At 40.6% G+C, this 22,715-nt stretch overlaps 2 protein-coding genes across 3 annotated transcripts; both read left to right on the top strand.

Moving 5' to 3' along the window:
- Positions 1-4,422: 4,422 nt before the first annotated feature.
- On the top strand, positions 4,423-5,822 carry LOC108598568 (5,10-methylenetetrahydrofolate reductase). Its single transcript, XM_017985252.1, has 3 exons — positions 4,423-5,140; positions 5,191-5,288; positions 5,359-5,822. Exons 1-3 carry the CDS (start codon positions 4,474-4,476, stop codon positions 5,764-5,766), a joined length of 1,173 nt encoding a protein of 390 aa, XP_017840741.1. The 5' UTR covers positions 4,423-4,473; the 3' UTR covers positions 5,767-5,822.
- A 2-nt stretch (positions 5,823-5,824) lies between these two features.
- On the top strand, positions 5,825-11,094 carry LOC108598569 (protein arginine N-methyltransferase 1-B-like). 2 transcript variants are annotated; one of them, XM_017985254.1, is made up of 2 exons: positions 5,825-6,300; positions 10,906-11,094. In XM_017985254.1, exons 1-2 carry the CDS (start codon positions 5,837-5,839, stop codon positions 10,991-10,993), a joined length of 552 nt encoding a protein of 183 aa, XP_017840743.1. In that variant the 5' UTR covers positions 5,825-5,836; the 3' UTR covers positions 10,994-11,094. The 2 variants fall into 2 exon arrangements, with proteins under 2 accessions (XP_017840743.1, XP_017840742.1); XM_017985253.1 differs by lacking the exon at positions 10,906-11,094 and adding an exon at positions 6,357-7,154.
- The last annotated feature ends 11,621 nt before the right edge of the window (positions 11,095-22,715 follow it).

A 22,715-nucleotide genomic window follows, 5' to 3' on the forward strand; every position in this document is an offset into this window, starting at 1 on the left:
TTTAGATTACAAACGTTGCGGACATATAATTGATTTAGATTGTGGTACATAAGCAGCCAAAGTTTGTGTCCTGTCGCCAAATTACGAGTCCAAGTATGTGTCTTAGTAGTAAATTATTTGGATGCTTCAGATTCTCCACACGTGTCGTATGAAATTCAATATATCAGCAGGCCAAAATTGCAGCACAGCTGAGTCCTGAGCCTGAGCCTCCAGAGCCAGCTGAGTGAGTAGTTAATTGTAGCTGGGCTGGGTGCGTTATGAGTGCTGACCTTGAATTCGAAATCAGCAGCAGCAGCAGCGATTGTGATGTGGATGTGGATTCGGATTACGAATGCAGCGCGCGTGACTTCCAGTTAAGACCTAATTATGTCAGTTACTCAGACGAGATTGCTGGCACGGGCAGAACTAAGCCTGTGTGTGTGTGTGTGGAATGGAGTGGGCCGAAAGGATTTGCCAGAGGGCTGGACGATTCTCCCTCTCGCTCTAGCTAGCGAGTGTGCCGGGCACGTTCAGCAGTCAGCAGGGGATGTTGCGCTTCATGTTCAAATGCTCATGATGTTGATGATGATGACGCAAAAGAGATTTGCAAACGCAAATACAAAGACATGGCAACTGGCAACTGAAAGGTGCAAGCGTTTGCCACACAAAAACACACACACACACACGTTGTCCTTGTCAAAGTGTCCTGCGTATGTTGTTGGCGAGGGTTGGTTTGGCAGCCAGCAACCCAACATGCAAGCAACCCATCTACAGCCGGCACGTCATTCATTTCGTTTAAACAGATTTTTCAGCTATTTTAATGATGCGATTTCTGCAACATTCAACCCTCAAATTGTGGCAGCCACTACCACTCACTGAGTCAGTGAGTCAGTGGGAAAGCTGAGCACTGAATGGGAAGCTGGCAGGCCCACTCACCCAGTTACGAGTGGCCTTTTGTGTCGAGTCCTTTATGCATTGCGCGCTTAGCAACAAGCGATAAATTCTTTTTGCGCCCCAATCTATGTAGGTAAAAATATAATTTCGCTTTCGTTGCTGCATGCACCCCCGTGTTGAACCAACAACAACCCCCAAAAAAAAAGTATAGAAAATACATATGTACCGTTTACTAACTGCGCATTCATACAGTTGCTGGAATTTTCCATTGCAGCAGCAGCAGCAGCGTCTATGCATAGCATTAATTGATTCCATTTGACTTGCATTCGCTGCTGGATTTATAAAGCTAAAGCGCTTTACTCATTTAAATAATAGAAGCTGCATGTCTTAGATATATTTTATTTTATATATATGTATGTATATTTTTCATTTCTTCCACTCAACTTGACGACTTTGACTCCGACTTGCTGCTTTTTGTTTTTTGTAATCATCTTAATAATTTGCCAGCTCATATCTTTATTACATTTTTTATTTTCTTCAGCTCTGTAGCTTTTTGTAATACTGTTGCCTCTGCAAGGAATTTTTTAATTTAGACTGCCAATGTGTGTGTGTGCCAACCACCCACCCAGCCAGCAACATCTTTGGCAGGCTTACTTTGGGCCTCAGCGTTGAGCCGTCTCTTGCTTTTCATCAAAGATTTTCAATTTGCTTGCGGCATTGGATTTACTTGCGCTTGTTTCGAGGCTTTAAGCTTAAGCTGTTAACGCTTTTCATTTCAAACAAGTGGCTAGCTGTCACCACTAAGCTGCCATTTAAAATTTGATCAACTACTAAACTGTAAGCTGCTGTTGCTAAGCCTTTGGCATATGCCATAAGCTAAATATATATAAAATTTCATTTTCATGTTTATTTGCGCCCTCCCCCCCAATCCGCAGCACACATGTCGGGTGCTTAATTTTAGAATGGCCAGCATAGAAACAGGTTCCGATCTCACACACACACACAGCAGGGTCTCTGTCTGTCTGTCTGTGTGGATTTTATGAGCACCACATCCTCGACTAAGCCACATGTGTCGCACTTTGCCCGCACCCAAACTAATTTTAATGCGAGAATCCCAAAAAGATATATATATACGAAAATAAAAATATTTCAAGGTCCGTCGACTGTCGACTGCCGACTGCTGCAGCTGCATCAAATTTGTAATTAGGCGTTGCTCCGCTGCTGATTTAGTGCCCACTTTCTCAATGTCGCCAGCATTTGAAGCAGGTTCTCAGTCTTCCGCTTCCCCTATTTGTCGTTTCAGTTCAGTGCCCCGCGGGGGGGGTAAAACTAATAATCATAAAGAAAATATTTATAGTGCCGAAAAAATTAACACAGCTAAGCAAATATATATTTTTATTAATGTTGTGTGCATGGAAATTTTTATGGTTAAATGCAAATTTATGTTCTATATCTCTCACTTCGCTAGCGCATGCACCTGTATATCTTATATAGCATTTTTATCAGCCAACAAATTATATTTAATACACATTATATACCTGATGATTTAACGGCCGCATAAAGACTTCAGCATATGGCTGGGTCCGACTCCGACTCCGACTCCGATCTCGTAGCTATATAAAAACCAAAAATTAAGGAGGAGTCGTGCAGTAAAATGAATCTTTAATTGCCACTTGACGCCCGTTGGCCAACATGTTGGCCTGTCTGCATTGATTTTCATTTCCATTTCGGTTCCAACCATTTTTTGCGTGACTGAGGATGCGGAGGATAACAACAACGTCGTCGTCGTCGTCGTCGTCTACACGATCTTGTTTTTTATGACTTTCGAGTGTTGCCAGCGGCATTTAAATTATGATTATGGCTTTCAAGCGTAACCCAAGTGGCTATAAGACTGCGGATCGCAAATGCAGTAAATGCTGCTGCTCTTATTTCTTATTTCGTTTTATTTCATTTTCATTTGATTTTTTGTGTATTTTTTGTTTTTTGTTCAAGTGGCTGTGGCTGTGGCTGTGGCTGGGGCCGAGCAATTAAATTTGCTGCTCTTATGCCACAAGCGATAGCAATTGATTTTTTTTTCTCTGCTTCTTTCTAATCTAAATGGGGCTGCATTTTTGTAATTAACGCCATCAAATAATTGCGCCCCATTCGGCATGCACAAGAGCAAGATCGTAAAATGAACAAAATGTAAATGAATAGCGCCGTTTGTTATTGTTGTCGAATTAGAGCTACTTGAAAATGGCTTTTAATGAAATATAGATCTTATTTTCGTAACAGATGCCAGCGCATTAAAAGCTCGTTGCATAATTGCTACAAAATACAAATTGATTTAAGAGTTTCAAGCTCAACTCAGTAACAGCATAACAGAGATGAGAGTAGTTAGACTATATTAGATCTAGATTGGAGAACTAAGCGCCAGTTCAAGTTCTGATGTGAAGCTGAGCGACAGAATTAACATTGCCATTGATATTTAAACTCTTCACTGTTTCTCTCTCTCTCTATCTGCATTTAGTTAGTCAATCAACTCATAACACAGTAATATTAACTAGCGTATTTTGCTCTTGTGTTTCTTATGCTTCTTTTAATTTTTGCTGCTTGCTCTCGCTCTATTCGTTTTGTTTTGACTGCAGCTAATCAATAATCAATTCGCTGCTGAGATCGAACGCAGGCGCAAAAAGTGAGAGTGAGAGTTAGTTCAGTATTATTAAGATGTATTAGTTAGCTAAGCGTATGTTCTAATTACACATACTAAGCTAAAAGGCTTAGCGCGGGCGTCAAGCGAGAGAGTCTCTCACTGCATTTCGTCGCTTTGATCGCTTATCTGCCATCGGCAAGTTAGTCAGTTTAACGCTCCTTCGACTTAACTCAACTTGTCATCATAATTATTTTGAAATTAAATCCGTGTCTTTTTACTCTTAATTTCCCAATTTATAGTCAATATATTTATTATGAAGTCATTATGTCTTACATGTCGCAATTTATTCTCAATATATTTATATATATTATATTTGATACTGTCTCTCTCTGCATAACAAGCGCTTAAAATAGTTAGACAGTCAGTTGAATTCTCTCTATTGGCTGCTGAGATCGCAGGCTGAGAGCAAGTGATAGAGTAAGCGACAGCTACTATATATGATGAGTATGATTAAAATGTATTGGGCTCTAATTACACATACTAAGGTAATAGGCACTCATCGCTTAGCGAGGGAGTCGTCGCTTTGATTGGCAAGGCTTCAACATAGTCAGTAAGTCAGTTGAGCTCGCTGAGCGCGCATCGCTGCTTGCCAAAATAATTAAGGAAATTAAGTCAGCGTGTTTTAACAATTTATAGGCAATCTATAATTGTCTTTTACATCTCGCAATTTATTGTCAATATATTTATTATGGCATTTCATTTTATCTCATATTTATTATTTAATGCTGTTTTGTTTACGCTTTGCTTGCTGCATTCATTTAAATAATCGCTTAAGCTATTTAAAATACCTTTTTTTCAATTAGGCAAAATATTTGCTTTAGTTGGGTGAAAAATGTCAGTTTTTAGTTTAACAATTAGTTTTAAGATTACAACAATCTAATTAAGATTAGGCGCTCGAACTTGAAACAATGCGCGTCACCGCTAAGCTTAGCCCCGCCACTGCCGCCGCCGCTGGCGCTGGGTTACGCTGGAGCAGCGTTGTGGCTTTCAAACGGCGGCGGCCACTCAGTTGTTATCGCTGGAATCAGTTGTCGAAGCGAACTCAAAGTGTGAGCAGCTCGTTAGCAATGCATGCATTGGAATTACCCGTAAGGCAGAATATTGGCACACACGCGTCCGATGTGCCGCTGGAGACGTGTTTCCACTATACGCCCAGTCAGCTGCAGAGCTGTCCGCAGGTTGAGAGCATTGCACAGCTGGTGGCGAATAAGACCAAGAGCAAAAAGTTCTTCTTTGGCATTGAGATAACAGCTGATAATCATGGCAAGCCAACCTGCGTGGACTTCAATCAGTTTCTGCCGGTCATGCCGACGTTCATCAGCATCGTTTGGCTGGCAAGCTATTGGAATGTGCCCATAGCGAAGGTGCAATCGCTGCAGATGATTCAACAGCTGCAGCAGCATATACCAGCCATGCCGCACTTTAGTGTCTATCGGCTGACGCAGCAGCGGCTCGATGAGTTCCTGGCACTGAACCTAAGCAATATGCTGGCCGTGCGCGGCGACAAAGTGCACGAGGATCAGATGTATCACTTTGGCCACGAGCTGGTCAAATATGCGCGTGACAAGCGTCCAGGTAAGTAATCCAACTAAACTGCCACAAGTCTCACTTGCAACTTGTCTCAGACTTGTCCATTGGCGTTGCTGGCTATCCCATGGGCTATACCAAAGATCAAACGGAGACACAGGAAATGGACAGAATCATTTGCTACCTCAAAGCCAAGGTATATAGCTAGCTCGCTCGCACTTGAGTTGGGCGGGCGCCCGCCTGATAACTTTGTTTACGTTTTGCAGGTCGATGCCGGCGCTGATTTTATTATCACACAATTTTGCTATTCACCCGAGCGTATCGTTGAGTTTCTATGCGCAGCGCGTCGGGCAGGCGTCGATAAGCCCATTATGGTGGGCGTGGTTGTGCCGGAGTCGTTTAAGCTGTATGCGCTAATGGAAACGATAGCCAACATTAGTTTGCCGGAGCAGCAGCGCGCTGAGCTGGAGCTGATCAAGCAGGACGATGAAAAGTGTCGCCAGTTCTTTGTGCAGCTGGCGCTGCGCACTATCAAAGCGGTGCTGGAGGCGGATCAGGGCGTCTATGGCATACAGTTCTATACGATGAACAGATTCAAGAGCGTGCTGGAGGTGATTGGCGAGCTGCGCAAGCAAGGAGTGCTGGAGACGCCGCAGCAGGACGATAAGTTTTAAACTAAAACGAAAATTGTAAATAAATGACAAAAATTTGTTAAAATATACCTACCAAACGTTTAAGCTTTAAATGCAGCCCTGGGCAGCTGCGACAACACACTGTCACCCCCGCCCAAAAAAAAAAAAGTGTGCACACACTTTTATCATAAGCTGCAAGTTTTCGTTTGTTTTTATTTTCAAAGCTATGTCGACTATAACAGCGGATATCTATGCAGAGTTTCTGCAGCAGGATGAGCACGTCATGCGCGATGAGGTGACCATGCTGAGCTTCAAACAAGCCATAGCAGCCAATGCGCAGCTCTTTGCTGGCGCCACTGTGCTGGAGATCAATTGTGGCGGCAATCCGCTGCTGGCGCTTTGGTCCGCTCAAGCAGGAGCAGCGCGTGTGCTGGCGGTGGAGTCACGTCCAGTTTGTCGCGTGGCGCGTCAGCTGGTGCAGCAGAATAAACTGCAGCATATCATCGAAGTTATTGAAGGCGAACTGCAGCAGCTGACGCTGCCCGCTGTGGATATAATTGTGTCCAAATGGATGGGGTAAGCTGCACTTGCTCACTTTTAAGTTTAGTTGCTACAATTTAAGTTTGCTTTAGTGCCTGTCTTATGTTTAATTCGACGCTTGAGGCGCTGCTCTATGCGCGCGACAAATGGCTCAAGACTGCTGGTCACATTTTTCCACACAGTGCCAATCTGTACATGGCGCTGGCTGCTGAGCCACGTCAAGTGGCCACCAACTGGTCGTGCTATGCTGCGTCGCTTAATCTGTCGCATGCTTTGTCCGTGATGCGGCAAACTCCGCGGATTTGCTGCGTCGATGCCAGTCAGATGCTCAGCAAGCGGCAGTTGCTGCGTCGCCTTGACTTGCATAAGCTGCAGCGCCAGCAGCTAAGCTTCAATGTGCCCTTTAAGCTGCGCACACTGCGCCAAGGTATTGCCAAATGGTTTGTGCTCTACTTTGACTTTAGTTTTCCGGGCGTGCAGCTTAAGCCGCTGAGCACCAGTCCCAGTGCAGCGCCCACGCAGTGGCAGCAAACGCTGCTGCATATCGATGAGCATTTGCCACTTTGCCAGGGCGACGCGCTCTGTGGTCAGTTCAAGCTGCAGCGCGGCCAACGTCATCTGGACTTTGATATCGATTGGCAGTTTGCCAATCAGCTGCTGCGCATTCAACGCCATAAGCAAATCTATCGCATGCAGCCTCAAGTTAAGCCTTAGACTCTGTTATTTCGATTGCTGAGTTAAATATATCAAAAGTGTATTTGATAAAAAAAAAACTCAACTCTGTCTCTCTCTCTCTCTCTCTGTCTGCTGATCCACTGCTGGGTTATGCGTCATCAAGCACATCAGTGTCAGTCACTGTCAGCAGCACTTCTAACTGTAAATGCGTAGCTACTCACACATACATTCAAATATTTGCAAATTCTAGAATAGATTTGTTGCGTCATGTGGCACCTTCGGGGCAAAGGGGTTAGTGCAAAGACGCACAACCTTTTGACGAAAACAACATTTGACATTTGTAACTTGCGGTTGATCAGCCATGGAGAAAGGATAAACGTTTGCCACTCCCCTACCCCTACCCCTACCCCTTGCTGGCTTTGTCGCTAAGGGTTGTGAATTGTCGCCGCCGATGACGTGGCATACAGCCACATTGATAACTAAAAGGTTTTTTCTTTCGCCTACATCACGCTGGCAAATCCGGCTCGTTATTTTTGCAGCTGTTCCTCCATCGTGTCCTTAGCTGAGCTTGAAAAATGATGTGCGAATTTTCTGGCTGCAGCTTGAATAGCAACAGCAACAGCAACAGCAGCAGCAGCAACAACAACGCCATTTATTTATCGACAATTAAGTCCTAACAAATGACGCCGTTTTGGCAAAAGGACAATGCGCATATTACGCATACGACGCGTAGTCGCCTCTGCCTCTGCAGCTGAGCAAGCAAAACTGTTAATTTCTTGTGTTTATTTTTGCGTAAAGTGCGAATTATAATCACATAAGATTAGACACTGGTTCTTAATCAGAGCCGTGGCATATAAATTAATTTGCAGATGAGTGCAAATTTATCAACCAGTTGGCATTATATTTATACATTTGTTTATTTGGTTGACATGTTTATTTTAAGAGGGGCTCGCTTCCAGTTTAAATGCAAGGCATAAACTAATAGAAATATAAAAAATACACACACACACACAGACATACAAACATAAGTAAATATAAACACTTTTGTTGTTTTTTGTTGATTTGTTATGCGTCGTTTAATTTCATTTCAAAACAAATAAGCGTATAATGAGGAAACCAACGATAAATAAAACCAAAAAGCTAACCAGCACACACACACAAACACACACAGGCAAAAAAACAGGCCTATGCCTATTTGTGCATCTATTGAAAAACAAAAAAAAAAAATAAAGAAAAACAACGCGAGCAACAAGAAATCAAGACAACAGCACTCAAATCGCATTGCCCCCCCAACCCGCTACAGCAGCACAAAGCGTAAGTGAAGACAGTAAAAAGAAGAAGAAAAACTTGGAGCAGCAGCCAAACGATCGAACGAACGAACAAAGGAGCGGCAAGCAAAAATAACAACAACATAAATTGTGTATTTATGACATACAAAACGAAAAAGAAGAAATAGAGGCAAACAGGCACGTTCACGTTCACGTTTCGAGTGTGTGTCAAAGTGTGTGTAAGCAAGAGAGCGAGAGCGAGAGCGCGCGCAGCGTTGGCGATCAGCTGTGTGGAAGAGAAGAGCGCTTGAGTGCTTTTAAGCGCAAGAGCTTAAAGAGCAAATGAGTGCGGCGTAAAGAGTTAAGCGACGCTCTTGAGCAGCTGCTGATCAGCAGCGAATAAAAGAGAGCGCGAGAGCGCAAAGCGAATGCAAAGATTGTTGAGGTAGCGCTATACGTAGCCTACATTAGTTGCTGTGTGTGTGTGTGCGTGTGTTTGTGTGTGCTAAAAACAACAAAAACGTTGTATAAAAAGCACATTTGTTTACGACAAACAATAAATAAATGCATTTTGTAGCTACATATTATGCCGGCAGCGCAGGATGGTTGCACATATGAACGAACGTTGAAGCAGCATGTGGCACGTTGCATATACATACATGCATTGATTTTTATAGTTTTACTTCAGTCTGTCTGCCTGTGTGTGTGTGTGTGCAGCGCAACGACCGCAACAATGATTGCTACATACGAAACTTATTTACATCTATTTAGCTACTTTGTTGTCGTTTTTTTTTTTTATTTTTTAGCCATTTCTAGCTGTAGTTATGCTCTTGAACAATTTCAGCAATTTGCATACGCCTTGTGTGCGTATTAAATTAACCCATACACTCACACTCGATAGCGCTGTGTGGGCGTGCGAGCGAGATAGCTAGCGTTTGAGCACGTTTGTGGCGCATGCAATTTTGCTAAAATTGGCCAAAGCTCATGTGAAATTTACGGTAAATTGTTACAATTTATTTTATTAGGCCAGGCACACACACACACACACACACACAAAGTTCTATGCACAGGCACACAAAAAGTGTTGAAGGTTGCGCTTGGGGTGGCAAACGAAAAATAGGGGCAGCTAGCTATACATATGTATATAAAAAGGTGAAAGGTAATCAATTGATGCAGGCAACACAAAAAATAATAAACAATTGAATAATCAAGCGTTAAGCAAAATAAAATGCAGCTGAGAGTGCAGCGTATGCAAATTATAAACAAACGTCAACAAAAGCAAACACTCAAATGAAAATATATAAAGTGAGCAGATACATAGCTGTGTGAAGAGGGGAGCGCAACTGCAGTGATATCTTTTGATCTTTTGGCTATGAGGCGCATGCAACACACACACAAGCACACACACACACACATGTATATATATGTATATGTTTGGCTTGTGGCCTGTCAACCGCATAGAACTAAGTCAAATGAAAGATGGCATGAGAATTGGCAAGCATCAACTGTGTCGCTGTTGCAACAACAACAACAACAACAACCAACAGCAGCAGCATAAAATAAAAAATCGAAAGCAACAAACAGCAAACTGTAAATGAAAATTTCTGTGCAAAATTTTCATATTTTCAATAATTTTTTTGCTTGCTTTTTGATTTTGATTTATGTGTACAGCAAATTGTAGCAGCAATCAAGTATAAAAATTATAATGGCAAAGCTAACACATAGATACGCTTTAAAAAAGACAATTCGACTACGCTCAAGTGTGTGAAGCGCTTAAAGCTTAAACTTTAGTTTAATTTAGCATTGAATTTAATTTACAAGTAGCTAAAGTGTATTTGCTAGTTGTGCTTGCTTTACTGCTGACGTATATAAATTTTGCAATGCATAACCAACACATAGATACGCTTTAAAAAAATGTACAAGGCAATTATGCTATGCTATGTATAAATATAGTTTAAACTTTAGCTGAATTGCACATTTTAGTTGTTTATTTTATAAATGCCTAAAGCGTATTTGCTAGTCGTGCTCGCTTAGCCTCTGACGTTTTGGTTTATTTTTCTAATTTTCAATTTGACGCAAGCTTTGCACTCGATTTGGCAGCTTTCATTACGAATTGCATCAGTTCATGACTTTTGTTTTTATTTAGTTTGCATTTACATTTGTTGTTGTTGTTGTTGTGCCTACTGTGCGGCATTCAATTGAATTTTGCTGCCAAGTTTGCCAACTCTAACGCCATAGAAAGTTTAGTTAATCATGTGCTAAACGCATATTAGAACAGCCAAACTATATATATATGTATATGATTTTAGCTGTATGTATATTTTAATTATTAGATAGAAATTTTCCGCATTAAGCTTGTCACGATATTATTATTATTATTGCTCACAATCTTAACAATGATCAGCGCAGTCTACAAAGCATCGCTGGCCAACTTAATTGCTGTATAAAATGCGATATTTATGGCAAAACTATATATGCACAACTCACGAACATGAGCTGAACAACAACAAAAAATATATAAAGCAAATGCTAAATAAATTACACAGCCTGGCAGCATAAATTAAGCTGCTTTTGTTGTTTAGAGCGCTATGTAGGGTATTGGCAACAATTAGAAACAAAAGATTGTTGCAAGCTTCAACTTAATAACAAATTTAAACAATTGTCAAGCTAATTTTCTCTTTTCTTCAACTGCCATTAGACTCTTTGAACTGACCACACGCAGTGCTCCAAGGCCCACAAAGAAAGTGCCGCATATGCAAAAGAAAGCGTTTTGCAAAATAAAATAAAATAGTTGCACACACTAGTGACTGTGACTACGACTAGTGTTGGTATTAGTGTGTCAGCTACTTGACTTGACCGTCTAATGCTTGATCCAAATGACTAAATCTGAAAGCCAAGCGACAGCCCAGCAGACCACACAGCGCGTTTGGCTTTGGCTCCGACTTGGCCACAAAACTGACAAAGCGTTTCTTTGGAATTGGCGCTGGCCCCAGCGTCTACCTGGGGCGTGAGCCGTGACCAGGCCAAGGGGCCAGGGCTGCCATATGAAAATTTCATTCGTACTGAGAACACACAGTGCAAATAGGCTGTAATTATAGAACAAATACACACACAGTCACACACACATAGAAAGAGAGACACATTTATACAAACATGAGTGCGGCAACTTAGTTGTCGGCAAGGGGCACATGTAGATGTGAATGCGATGATTATAAGCCGCAGGCTAGTGATGACAGCGTGAGTGTTAAAAATAAAAAACTATATTTTAGTAATATAATTAATATTTGTGCACTATGTAACGTTGTTAATAAAAGAAAGTTTTGACAAATATTTTAACTAAACTGGCTTTCATTTTATATTTGCTATATCAATAGCAGTTATTGCAGTGTATCGCTATATATGGTAAGTCATGTTCAAAACATATTTAATTTATATTTTTATTTACAATTTGAAAAGTCTTAAGTCAGCTTAAAATGAGGCAACTTTTTTGAAAATAAGCTGCATTTGCTGAGTTTTATAAACAAATTAAATTGAGTGAATTTTTATTCTTATTCAATGTTGAAATAACATCTTCAAATCTAAAGTAGTCTTAGAATGAGCAAACTTGATTGTTTTTATATTTTCTTTATACTTTAAATTGAATGAAATTTTTATGTGTTGATTTTTATAAACAATTTGAATATTTATTCTTATTCAGTGATTTATTTTAGCATGACAACTCATAATTTCGAATTGATCTATTTCTGTTTAAATAGAAATTAAAATGTAATTGCTCTAATCACTTTTTATCGATTGTGATTGATAAGAGCTTGTTAAATATTTTCCATTTGGAAAAAAATGGAATTGTTGGGAATTACTCCAACCCTCAAACGTTGTTTGGTGGAAAAGCCCAATTGGCGCTGCTTTAGTCTTAGTCACTTACCAAGTTAACTAAGCTAAAAACGAAGTTTGAGACGCTTCAAATTAGTTTTTGTTGCTTTTGTATGCAAATGTTTGGCGGGCAGTCCCTAGTGCGTGTCATCTCTAGGCACAAGTGACTATGTAAGAGTTGCTGGCGTGTAATGCCGCAATGAAAATCGCCCATTACAACAATTTCATTTCATTTTACCGCCTTTTGCGCTTACGTAAGCAACGGAGCAACAACAAAATAGCAAACATACAAAAAATTTTATTGCAGTAGTAGATGCCGCTGTTGCTGCCGCTGCTGCTGCTGCTCGAAAGGTGCCAATGTGTGAGTGAGACAGCATATGGCTGCTAGAGCGAGACAGCGTAGGGCATTTTGTGGTAGGGTAACGACATTTGTGCCACCTTTGTTATTTCTATTTTTTTCTCTACTCAGTTTGTGTTTTATTTTTTTTCATTTTGTTGTTCGCTTTTGCTTGCAATTACACGGCCAGAGCCAACGGCAGCTAAACAAAAATCGCGCCAGACAAACTGACGGCAGCGTGTGATTTTCTATGCACGGCTATTGACAATAGCAGTGCGAAGAGGGGGGGCTGGGGTGTGTGGGGTGGGTCAGCTAATGCTTTTTGGGTGCGGTTGCATACACTGCGACTAAAACTAATTGAATTTGCTTTAAATTATTTAATTGGTTACAAAATATTGAAACACAACTGTACCAGTGTACAGCGTATGCGCAATATTACGTATACGCAGCGTATAGAGTATACAGCGGCTGTGTTTAGCACTAAGCTAGATCGAAAGCGATTAGATCGCCAGCGCTTTGTGCATTGTGCAAGTTGTGGCACATTTAATGATATCGTATGATTGATGATTACTCATCGACCGGTCGGCAACAGCAACTACAGCAACTGCAGCAACAACAACAACAACAACAGCAACAGTTGGCACAGCACGCGAGCATTGAATGTTGAAGGTTCAACAGATAATTAGCTATGGAAGCTCGAACAGCAACAAGTCTAACATGCACAAACTGCAACTATAGCTATAACTACTTAGCCCACTGTTAGTCATCAGCACTAATGCTAAGCTGGCAAACTGAATGCTTAGTTGGCTTAGTTAAAATCGATTGCCAGTCAGCAGAGTCAGACAAGTTGGCAACAGTTGAGCCGTGGCAACAGTTTTCACAGTTATAAGTTGACCTTAAACAATTCGTCAGCACGCAACTGACAGCCCCTTCCCTTTGCTTGAGCTGCTGGTTTTTCCCTTTAGTATCAACCAAACTAATTGCAATCAAACTTGAGTCATCTGCCGCTTGTTGTCAAGCCACTCAAAATGTGACCAAAATTTATGTGCTAATGACTAAGCGACAAACGCGTATTTATACTTTTATTTATTATGCAGTGCGCTTTGCTGTTGCTTTTAGATTTTAATCAACTTGGACTAGTATCAGTTCAATATGCAAATTTGTGGGTCAGCTCGATAAGCTGCTCATAGTGTGTTGTGACTCATCGATTTATGTGCCACGCTTATCGCTTTTGTGGTTACAAGCCTCCGTTTTCGTTCTCATTGTTGCTGCTGCTCCGTTTGGGAAACGAGTTTCGTGACCAAAGTTGTTGCTGTTGCTTGTGGTCGGTGAATTATGGCCGCTGGGTGTCAAACTGCAACTAGACGACGCTTTAGATACACGGCCCAGGCCAGGCGCGGAGACAGGTTAACTGGTTGGCTCGTTTGCTAGGCCTGGTTTTAGTTCAAGCTTCATGTTATCGCAGCAACGCAAGCGACGACTTACATTTGAAAATTTCACCAGTCGTCGCTGCGCTGCACTCTCTCAATTCAACAGCACAGTTATTCATCATTATCTGCCAACAGACATCAGCTGTTGTTTGTTGTTTGTTACCCAACGACAACAACTCCGAAGTTTAGGCCAACCTACAGCTGCAATGCGCTACTTCGCTCAGTTGCCTGCGCTCAAAGCGACTGCCAAAGTCTGCATAGCCGTTTACACCCACTCGCTGTAGCGCAGCTTGGCAATGGCAACGCGATCGTTAGCGTTGATTATGAGGCAGCAACAAGTCGCACAACAAGTTTGCAACAACAACAACAACGAAATAGGAAAGTTTCGCTTGGCAACAAATCGCTGGCCAACAATCAACTGCAGCCAGCGTCAGCGTCAGCAACGGTGAATATGCCCACAATCAACAAAAAAAAAATAGTAAAAAGACCAACGTTAATAAATAAAAATAGTAGAGAAAAAATAAAAAGCAAGTCAACAAACGATCAGCGGCGATAACTAAGCAGGCCAGGCCAGCCTAGAAAAAAAAAGCAAAGTAAACGCAAATTTTAGACAAGCACTAAATAGTAAATAAAAATAATCAAAATCAGTGCTATTTTAAAATAGAACTTATCGCTTAAGTAATGGAATTTAAAATAAGATTGTATTTCATATTGAATGACAATGAATCATAGCGTCAATAGCGAATGGTATAGCAATTTGTCTATTTTAAATTTGTATTTAATTTTTAATTTTTATTCTTTGCAATTCCGCATTGATATTTTGATTATTCGTTATGTTAATTAAAGCAGTTGAACGTAATTCTAATGTGAGCATTAGTTAAGCTATGAAATATAAAAAACTAGTCGCTCAAGTATTTTAAATAAGTTTATATGATAGCTATGTCTAAATTTCATATTGAAGCATATAATATGGAATAGTATAGAAATTCGACTACTTGCAATTAGAATTTAATTATTTTAAATAATTTCAAGAAATTCCGCATTGATATTTGCTTATTCGTAATAATTCGTAATCTAATAATTAAATAATTAAACAGTGCCGAAAGTAATGTTAATGTAATCATTAGTTTAGCTATGAAATATAAATAATTACTACAATTATACAATAATTTCTGCTTTACAGTAATCGTTGCTGTAGTTCACCAAACAAATAATGCTTTAATTATTAATAAATGAATACAAATAATTATAATTACATTTACAATTACTTAGCATTATTTTTGCAGCAATAATATTATCTTTACATTGATTGACTTAGTCTTAAAATTGCATGCGTCGCTTTTATATTTGTTGCCAGCTTTATGCTAAGCATATAGACTATGTATATATATATAGTACAGTATATGGCCAGCATATGTATAACGGTAAGTTCGTTTACCTTGCAAACATGTTGACAAGTTATTAAATTTCAATTAAGATACGCGCTGTCGACAGCTGTCGAAATATTGACAAAATGCTTAAAATATAATAATAATTTTTAAATAATTATGTGCCACGATTATTAAACAAAAAGAGTGAAAAAGTTAAAGCGAGTGCAACGCACCTACAAAATTATTAGAGTAAAAGTTCAATGCTTGATATTAGAGCAACATTATCAAAATTTTAATTACGTTTCGATAAACAACATGCTGGGTTGAACTTTCGAATGCTTATCGGTCAGTAGTAGTTGCCACTTGGCATTAGTCATGCTACAATTTGTGTGGCAAGTTCTGTGTGCTGTGCTGTGCTGTGGTCTTGAACCTCAATTGGCTGCAGTCTTCGTCTTGAGCCACGTCTAGTGGCTGGTTCTACTGCCTTTAATTACAGTTTATAGCTAAAACTGGCTGCAGCTGGATTGGCTACTGTGCATTGTTGGAGCTATTAAAACTAATTGGCATGATTGATTGTTGCGGTTGCAACGCGTTGCTGCTGCTGCCCCTTGGTGTGTCCACTGCTTCAATCAGCATTCGTCAAAGAAGAAGAAGAAGCAGCAGCAACAGCAGCAGCAACAGCAGCGCATGTGGTGTGGCTAGCTGGCTGTGGTTGCTTTTCTCTTCGTTTAGCTTGTTTCTCTACATCATTTAATTTAATTAATGAGCGTGTGTATCAATTGGTTTACAATTGTTTAATTGCCTGTAGCATGCGGTGTTAGTCGGCCCCCCCTACCCCCCTACCCCCCTCTACACACTCAACACTCAGCACTTAGACTTAGCGCTTTTGCCCATTTGGCAGCTGCTGCCAACGCCGCCGCCCACTGTGCAGCGCATTGCGGGGCTTCTTGCAGCCCTTACAGGGATGGAGCTTGCGTCATGTTACGACTCATTGTCTACCTGTCTGTCAGTCTAACTGTCTGTCTGTCTGTCGAGCTGTCTGTTTTGCCATGTTTGATGCTTTGCGGTTTAATCAGCAACAAAAGCGACATTGACAGCCCAAGCCCAATGTGAGTTCAGTTCAGCTCCGTTCAGTTTAGTTTAGTTTATGCTTTGCGCATTGCTTTATTTTATTAGTTAGCAGTTAGAACTCGATCTCACTCGCAGCATGAAACTTTCGCCAGTCACAAAGGTGAAATTGTCTTCTTTTTGTTTCTCGTGCTGCAAACTAATTGCAGCCACCAACTGGCGAGCGGTATTGTCTAGCATTTCCTCTCGCACACACACACACACACGCACACACTCTCTCTCTTTCTAACTGTTACTGGTTCTGCATATGGTAACAATAGCGCAAATTATGCACACACACATTGAAACTGTTTGGGCTTTTGTTTTGGGGGCTTAAACACAACATAACAAAAAAAAAAAAAAAAAAGCAAAAAATGGGCTCAACTTTTCACTAAACTGGGCGCCATTGTGCGCTTTTGGTTATGGATACGGTTCCCTGGATTTTCATCTGTGCCATTGTCACTCTTTGGTGCGTTGCATGCAACCAAGCATGCCGCAATGCAAAACAAACAACAGCAACAACACCCAGTAGACAATGAAATTCCAAATCCAAATCAAGTTTCAGCTTCAAAATGTTAATATGCTCGCTTTGCCTGGCTTAACTGCCAACTGCCACCAAATGGCCACCAAGTGAAAACGCCAACTGGAAAATTGTAACCAAAGTTGCCAAAGTGCCAGACCCCACGCCCCTCCCACCCAGCATCAGCACTTGCGTCAAAGTCTAAACTTTAGAGTTTTGTTAATCAAAATTGTAGCGAAATTTGTATGAAATACTTTGCATATATTTTATACAATTTTCTTCCTGCTATTTAGCGAGCGCACACTGTACTTAAAGCCATGGGCGTAGCTAAGTGGAGTGCAAAGCGCAGAGGGGGGTTTGGGAACTTTTGTACTTAGCGCTGCTTATTAATCAAAAACTTACATTGGAATTAAATACTAGACATATAGTATATAGAATTTAAAGCAGCTGTGGCATGAGGATTGGGGACTGTTTTATTAAAAATTCAGCAAAATTATTATTATAAAATTTTTTTCTATTTATTTAAGAGCTGCTTGAAAGGCATTAATTGAAGTTTAGGATGGGACATTGTCAGTTTAATATAAATATTACCTCTGTGTTAAAACTAAGTGTAGTATATGATAGAGTGGTGGGTGAAGTAGCAAAGAGTGAAGAGGGGGAGAGGGAGTTTGGGATTGGAGTAGCAAAGAGTGAAGAGGGATTAGTCAACTGACAAATGTGTGAGGTCTGTGAAATGAATTCTCTGTTCGAAGCGAATTCTTTGCTCTGATTTCGTCTATAATAAATACTGCCTGCCGCCCCTTTAAATTATAGCCAAGCTACGCTCATGCTTGCAGCTTTGCTGTGGCATTAAAGCTGCCAAGGGACTTTAGTCTTGCTGCTGCTGCTGCTGCTGCTGCTTGTTGTACAACATTTTTCGTATTTGGTGGCTGTTGGCTTTATCATCTATCAGCGTCACACTTGCCTCAGCTAGTCATAAATTTAAACAGCAGACGCGCGAAGCTTTTTATGAGTTCCACAGTTTGCTGCAGCTACAGCTACTAAATGTATCTGTATCTGCAGCTTTGAGCGTCTGGGCGTGTTCGCTGCTCGCTTTGATAAACATAATTTCCAATTTTATATATACAACTAACTAACATTAGAGCTGGCGAAAGTTCAGCAGCTTTGGTTCTTATTAAATAGTTGAAGCAATTCGGTTGGCTGATGAAATAATGTGCAATGTGATATGAGATTCGGACCTGGGCTATTAAATGTGAATTTGCATGACGGGGCAGAGCACAAAGCAGTTAACAAATTTGCAACTTTTGTTTCGCTCGTTGCTGGCGAAAGTCACGTAGCGAGAACGTTGCCCAGGTGACAGTGGCAACCACAAATATGACGACAGACACGTTGCCTGCCACGCATGGGACACGGACACGGACCCGTAGCCATAGCCATGACGTATGCGTAGCACATTAACAAACCCAAAAGATGAGCACGAGATCACGTAATCTATGAGCATGTGCCTCATTTGATGGCGTGTTGAGTTGTTTGGCTCTAAGGATAATTGTTAAACCATTTGACGTCATTTGCTGTTTGTTACTAAAAGCAAATGATGGACGGCAAATTTTGAAATTATATTTATTAAGGCAATTAGCAAAACTTGTTTGGCACATTAGCCTACAGTTAGTAATTAACAAATATAAAAAAATATGTATATGATTGATATATGAGAAAATCTTTTGCGTCAGCAGTTACAGCAAACAAAACTAATAAAAAGTTTAAACAAAAGCGAAAAAGTTGCGTTTTTGCCAACACGCGCGTGAGTCAGTTGAATTGCAATTGAATTTTAGCTCTAGTCAATTTACATGAAGGGTGATCAGATCAGCTCTAGCTGCAGCTGCAGAGTTCAATGAAATCAGACAAAACTAAATAAATAAAATCGAATCGAATCGAATCTAATTAGCATACAGCGCTGACCGTAGCTAGCGCCATCAATCAAAGCGACAATCAAACAAACTTATATACAAATATATATATAGTTGTATCTCTTGCTGTCTGTCTGTCTGTGTGTGCGACTCAAAGGTTAACGAAACTTTGTGGCGCCTATGCAAATGCCGCCGCTTGTGGCTGCTACTTTCATTTCGCTGCGACAAAAACAAAAAACAAAACTAAACTCGTGCGATTGCTGCAATCGAGCGAACGCCTTTTGCTGTCGTCAAGAGACCGCCAGCAACGAAATTTATGTACATACATATAAACAGATGTAGCACACACACACACACACACACACAGATACAGTCATGCCTGTATGTATACGTACGTGAGTAATTGACATTCATTTCCTTCTTGGCGGCAACGCCGACGACGCGTAAATATTCATACTAAACTCGAAGCGCATACATTTCACCAACTACCCCCACAGCCCCCCCAGCCCATGGTTAACACTCTTACGTCAAAGTGGACAAGCGTTGCTAAACGGTGACGTTGCTGCTGTTGCCAAGCGGCAGCTCACAGATGAAACAGCGATCAGCATTTCGTCATTGGCTGCCGCTTGGCAACAGCAGCGAAGCGAAGCGACCAAAGCCAAAGCAAGCAAACGAGCTTTTGACTAAGCTTAAGCTAAATATTAAGCGACTAGCATAGTTTGCTTTGCATGGAAAAATTGCACATTTAATTGCTGCAGGTTAATTTAGAAATTTGGTTTAACTAACAGTTTGCATTTGTTATTAGTTCAAAGTTTTAGCGCTTTGTTTGCTACCAACATTAAATACTTTAACTTGCACTAAGCTAATCGCTGTCTACGTGACCAGCCAACAAGCGCGCAGAGCCAGCCGCTTGTAGCTGCAGTTAGTCAATTTATTAAGCAACTTGGGCCAACTTGTGTTGACGTGCAAAAGGTTAAAATCCTCTGACAAATAAACAAGCACATAAAAAACAACAAAAGCAGCAGCAGCAGCAGCAAAGCGAACTCAAAATACAGATAAAGCGCCCAGCGCTTCATCTATACAAATTAAATTAAAATTTTTGCATTTCTGACGCACTTTTCGCTGTTTTGTTGTTATTCTCACACGTTTCTTTCTGCTTTCGTTTTGTGTTTTTTTCGGCTGTTGTTTGTTTTGACGGGCGACTGTTATTAAAAAAAAACTAATGATCTAATGAGCAGCAAACTGATGGCTGACTAGCGATTGGTAATTAAGTGGGTCGACAGTGCCACAAGCCACAAGCCACAAGCCACAAGCGTTGGCCGCAGCGCTTTTCTATTTTCTCCAATTGCTTGCAGTGTTGGCCTGCAGGTTGCGCATACGTCTAGTTGGCTACGTTATTTGTATAAATCAAACAGTGCGTCTTATTTTCATTAATTATTTGCTGTCAACATTAGTTTATTTTTAACTATTTTAATATTAATATTAATTTAAAAAATTTTTGAAATTAAATAAATAAAAAAAATAAATATAAAATTGCTGCTTAAAAGTTAATAGCTTTGACTTTTTAATAATAATAAACAATTGTTCAATTTTAAAGTCATTTTGTTGCTTTATTTTATTAAGTTATAAAGTTTTAACTTTGTTTTTATTGCAGCACAATTTTGTTTGTTTAGTTTGTGCTTTCAATTTGTAAAAATTCATAATTTTGTTTAGCTTTATTTTAAGCACAATTTCTAGCTTATTAAGCAGCTTCCCTGGCGGGACACACAGCGCACAGACAAAGTAAAGTAAATGAGAAATTCTGGGAAATTGAATGTATCTGGGCTGGGCGCTTGCCAAAAATTCATATTACCTGAACGCCAACGGGGGTTGTCAGCTGGAAAAAAAGGTCTGTGTGTGTGTGTGCTTGTGTGTGTGTGGGAGCAAACTGACCTCACGCAGCGTTCATCATATTTCCACTTTGTTGTTCATCTATGTGTCAGTAATTGGAAAATACGCTTTGCTTGTATCTATGGGCAAGAACAATTTGTTGCTGTTGTTGCTCTCGTTGTTGTTGTTGTTGTTGTTTACATTAAGAGCGCAGCGTGCACGTCAATTGCACTTGACTATTCCAATTCACAAAAGGCATATTCAATTTCGATTTTTGATGCTACTTACTATATAGACCACCCCCCAGTCAGTCAGTCAAGTCAGCCACCCATTTCGCTTTGGCTACAAACTGTTGCTAATTTGATTTCTTGGCCATTACAAAATTGCGTTCTTGGTTTTGGTTAATAACAGCAACGAGAATTTCTCTAGGCTAGTTCGAGTGCCGCTGCTGCTGCTGCTGCTTTTGGGGCAAGTTGACGTTTGACGATGAGTTTATTTATGGCTGATTTTCGAAATATAATAAATTTTCATCAATTTGGCTGCTCTCGCTGTTTGAATTTGTTATTGTTTTCGCTTAGCGAGGGTTGGGCGTGCGGGGCGTGCATTATTCAATTATTTTTGGCCCAGCTGGCTGCTTGGTTATTGTAAATGTTTTCCTTATTTATGCCAAGTCAAGACAAATTTCAGTGCCAGAGATTTTCGATTTTGTTTCAAGGTCAAAGCGTAAGCAACTGTTGGTCGGTCGGTCGGTCGGTCGTATGCGCATCGTCAAACTGTCTGTTAGTTCCAGCTAGTGTAGATTATATGGCGATGGCGATGGCGTTGGCGATTGCTGCCCCCAAACGTGGCACGCGTTCGTCGCATTGGGCCCTTGACGTCAATGGGGCGCACACGTCGGATGAGCAAAATACAAATTGAATATAAATAAACAGCAATTTTTGTATATTTGTCAATGCTTGGTATTTGTTTAAGATTGTTGTTGTGTTTGCGCGAATCATCAATAAATGCAGCTTAGTAATTTATTTAAAACAAATTTCATTTCATTGCGGGCAAATTTGATTTATAAGCTTAGGGGCGGGGACTGCAGACAATATTTATTTAGTTTCTAGTTCTATGAATTTAATGAAAAAGCTTCTTGGTTTATTTAAATACGCAATGCAAATATTTGCGAGCGCATAAATCAAAAGACAGCAGCTGCGCTTTACACATAAATTTAATAAATATATATATAAAGCTATATATTACAGCTATAGCTAGTTGTTGGACTGGCCCTAACTGCTGCCGGCGTTTACCTAGACTCAGTTTACAGTTTACAGTTGAGCATGGGCGTAGTCAGTTAAATGTTGTTATAACAATACTTTATGTTATAAATAAATTGGCTACAGCCATGTCAGCTTACAGTTTGGCGCTGTCAACTCAAACTGTTTCCACTTTTGTTTACACTTTGCTGCTGAAATTTATGACTCAACCCTTTGCTAAAAAAAAAGTAAAATATATAAATTAAACTTTATTACACGTAACTTTCAGCCGGAGCATCCCTTTGCTTGCGAGGCTTCTATGGCCTATGGATACAAGTGCGCAGCTGTTGAACTTCCTTGACATAGTGCGCCACATAGTCGGACATGTACTCGGCAAAGCAGTTGCCGGTCACCATGGAGCTTGTCTTCGCCAGCTCTTGGCCCTTGTAGCTTTGCTCCAGCAGTATCTTGTAGTAGCCCATGAACTTGGTAGCGCATACAACGTTCATCTTTTGCTTTTTATTGCTGTTGATGCAGGACTTGGTCAGCTTGTCGCTGTACTCGCGTAGCGATTTGGATATGGCCAGAAATGATTTGGCCAGCGGCAGATCTTTCTGCAACTTGCACACGCCCGAATCTTTATGAAACTCATCGGTAAATCGGATGATTCTATAGGCTGCATTAGCGCTGCACTCCGCAGTGTTTGGCTTCGCTAGCGCCGCATTGATCAAACATTTGGTTGTCGCTCTGGATTCGCAGTCAGCCGCTTCCGCCTCATCAAATGCAAGCGTGCCTTGAGCTATGCTCAGTATTAATAACAACACTTTGAGCCACATTCTGACTTGAGCACTGTCTAGTTA

Source organism: Drosophila busckii, chromosome 3L, assembly GCF_011750605.1.
Source record: "Drosophila busckii strain San Diego stock center, stock number 13000-0081.31 chromosome 3L, ASM1175060v1, whole genome shotgun sequence".
NCBI lineage: Eukaryota > Metazoa > Arthropoda > Insecta > Diptera > Drosophilidae > Drosophila > Drosophila busckii.

Coding starts and splice junctions, on each gene's coding strand:
- LOC108598568 (XM_017985252.1), top strand. CDS start 4,474: ATGCGCGTCACCGCTAAGCTTAGCCCCGCCACTGCCGCCGCCGCTGGC. Junction 5,141..5,190: donor TGCGCGTGACAAGCGTCCAG/GTAAGTAATCCA, acceptor AACTTGTCTCAG/ACTTGTCCATTGGCGTTGCT. Junction 5,289..5,358: donor TTTGCTACCTCAAAGCCAAG/GTATATAGCTAG, acceptor TACGTTTTGCAG/GTCGATGCCGGCGCTGATTT.
- LOC108598569 (XM_017985253.1), top strand. CDS start 5,837: ATGCAGCCCTGGGCAGCTGCGACAACACACTGTCACCCCCGCCCAAAA. Junction 6,301..6,356: donor ATTGTGTCCAAATGGATGGG/GTAAGCTGCACT, acceptor AGTTTGCTTTAG/TGCCTGTCTTATGTTTAATT.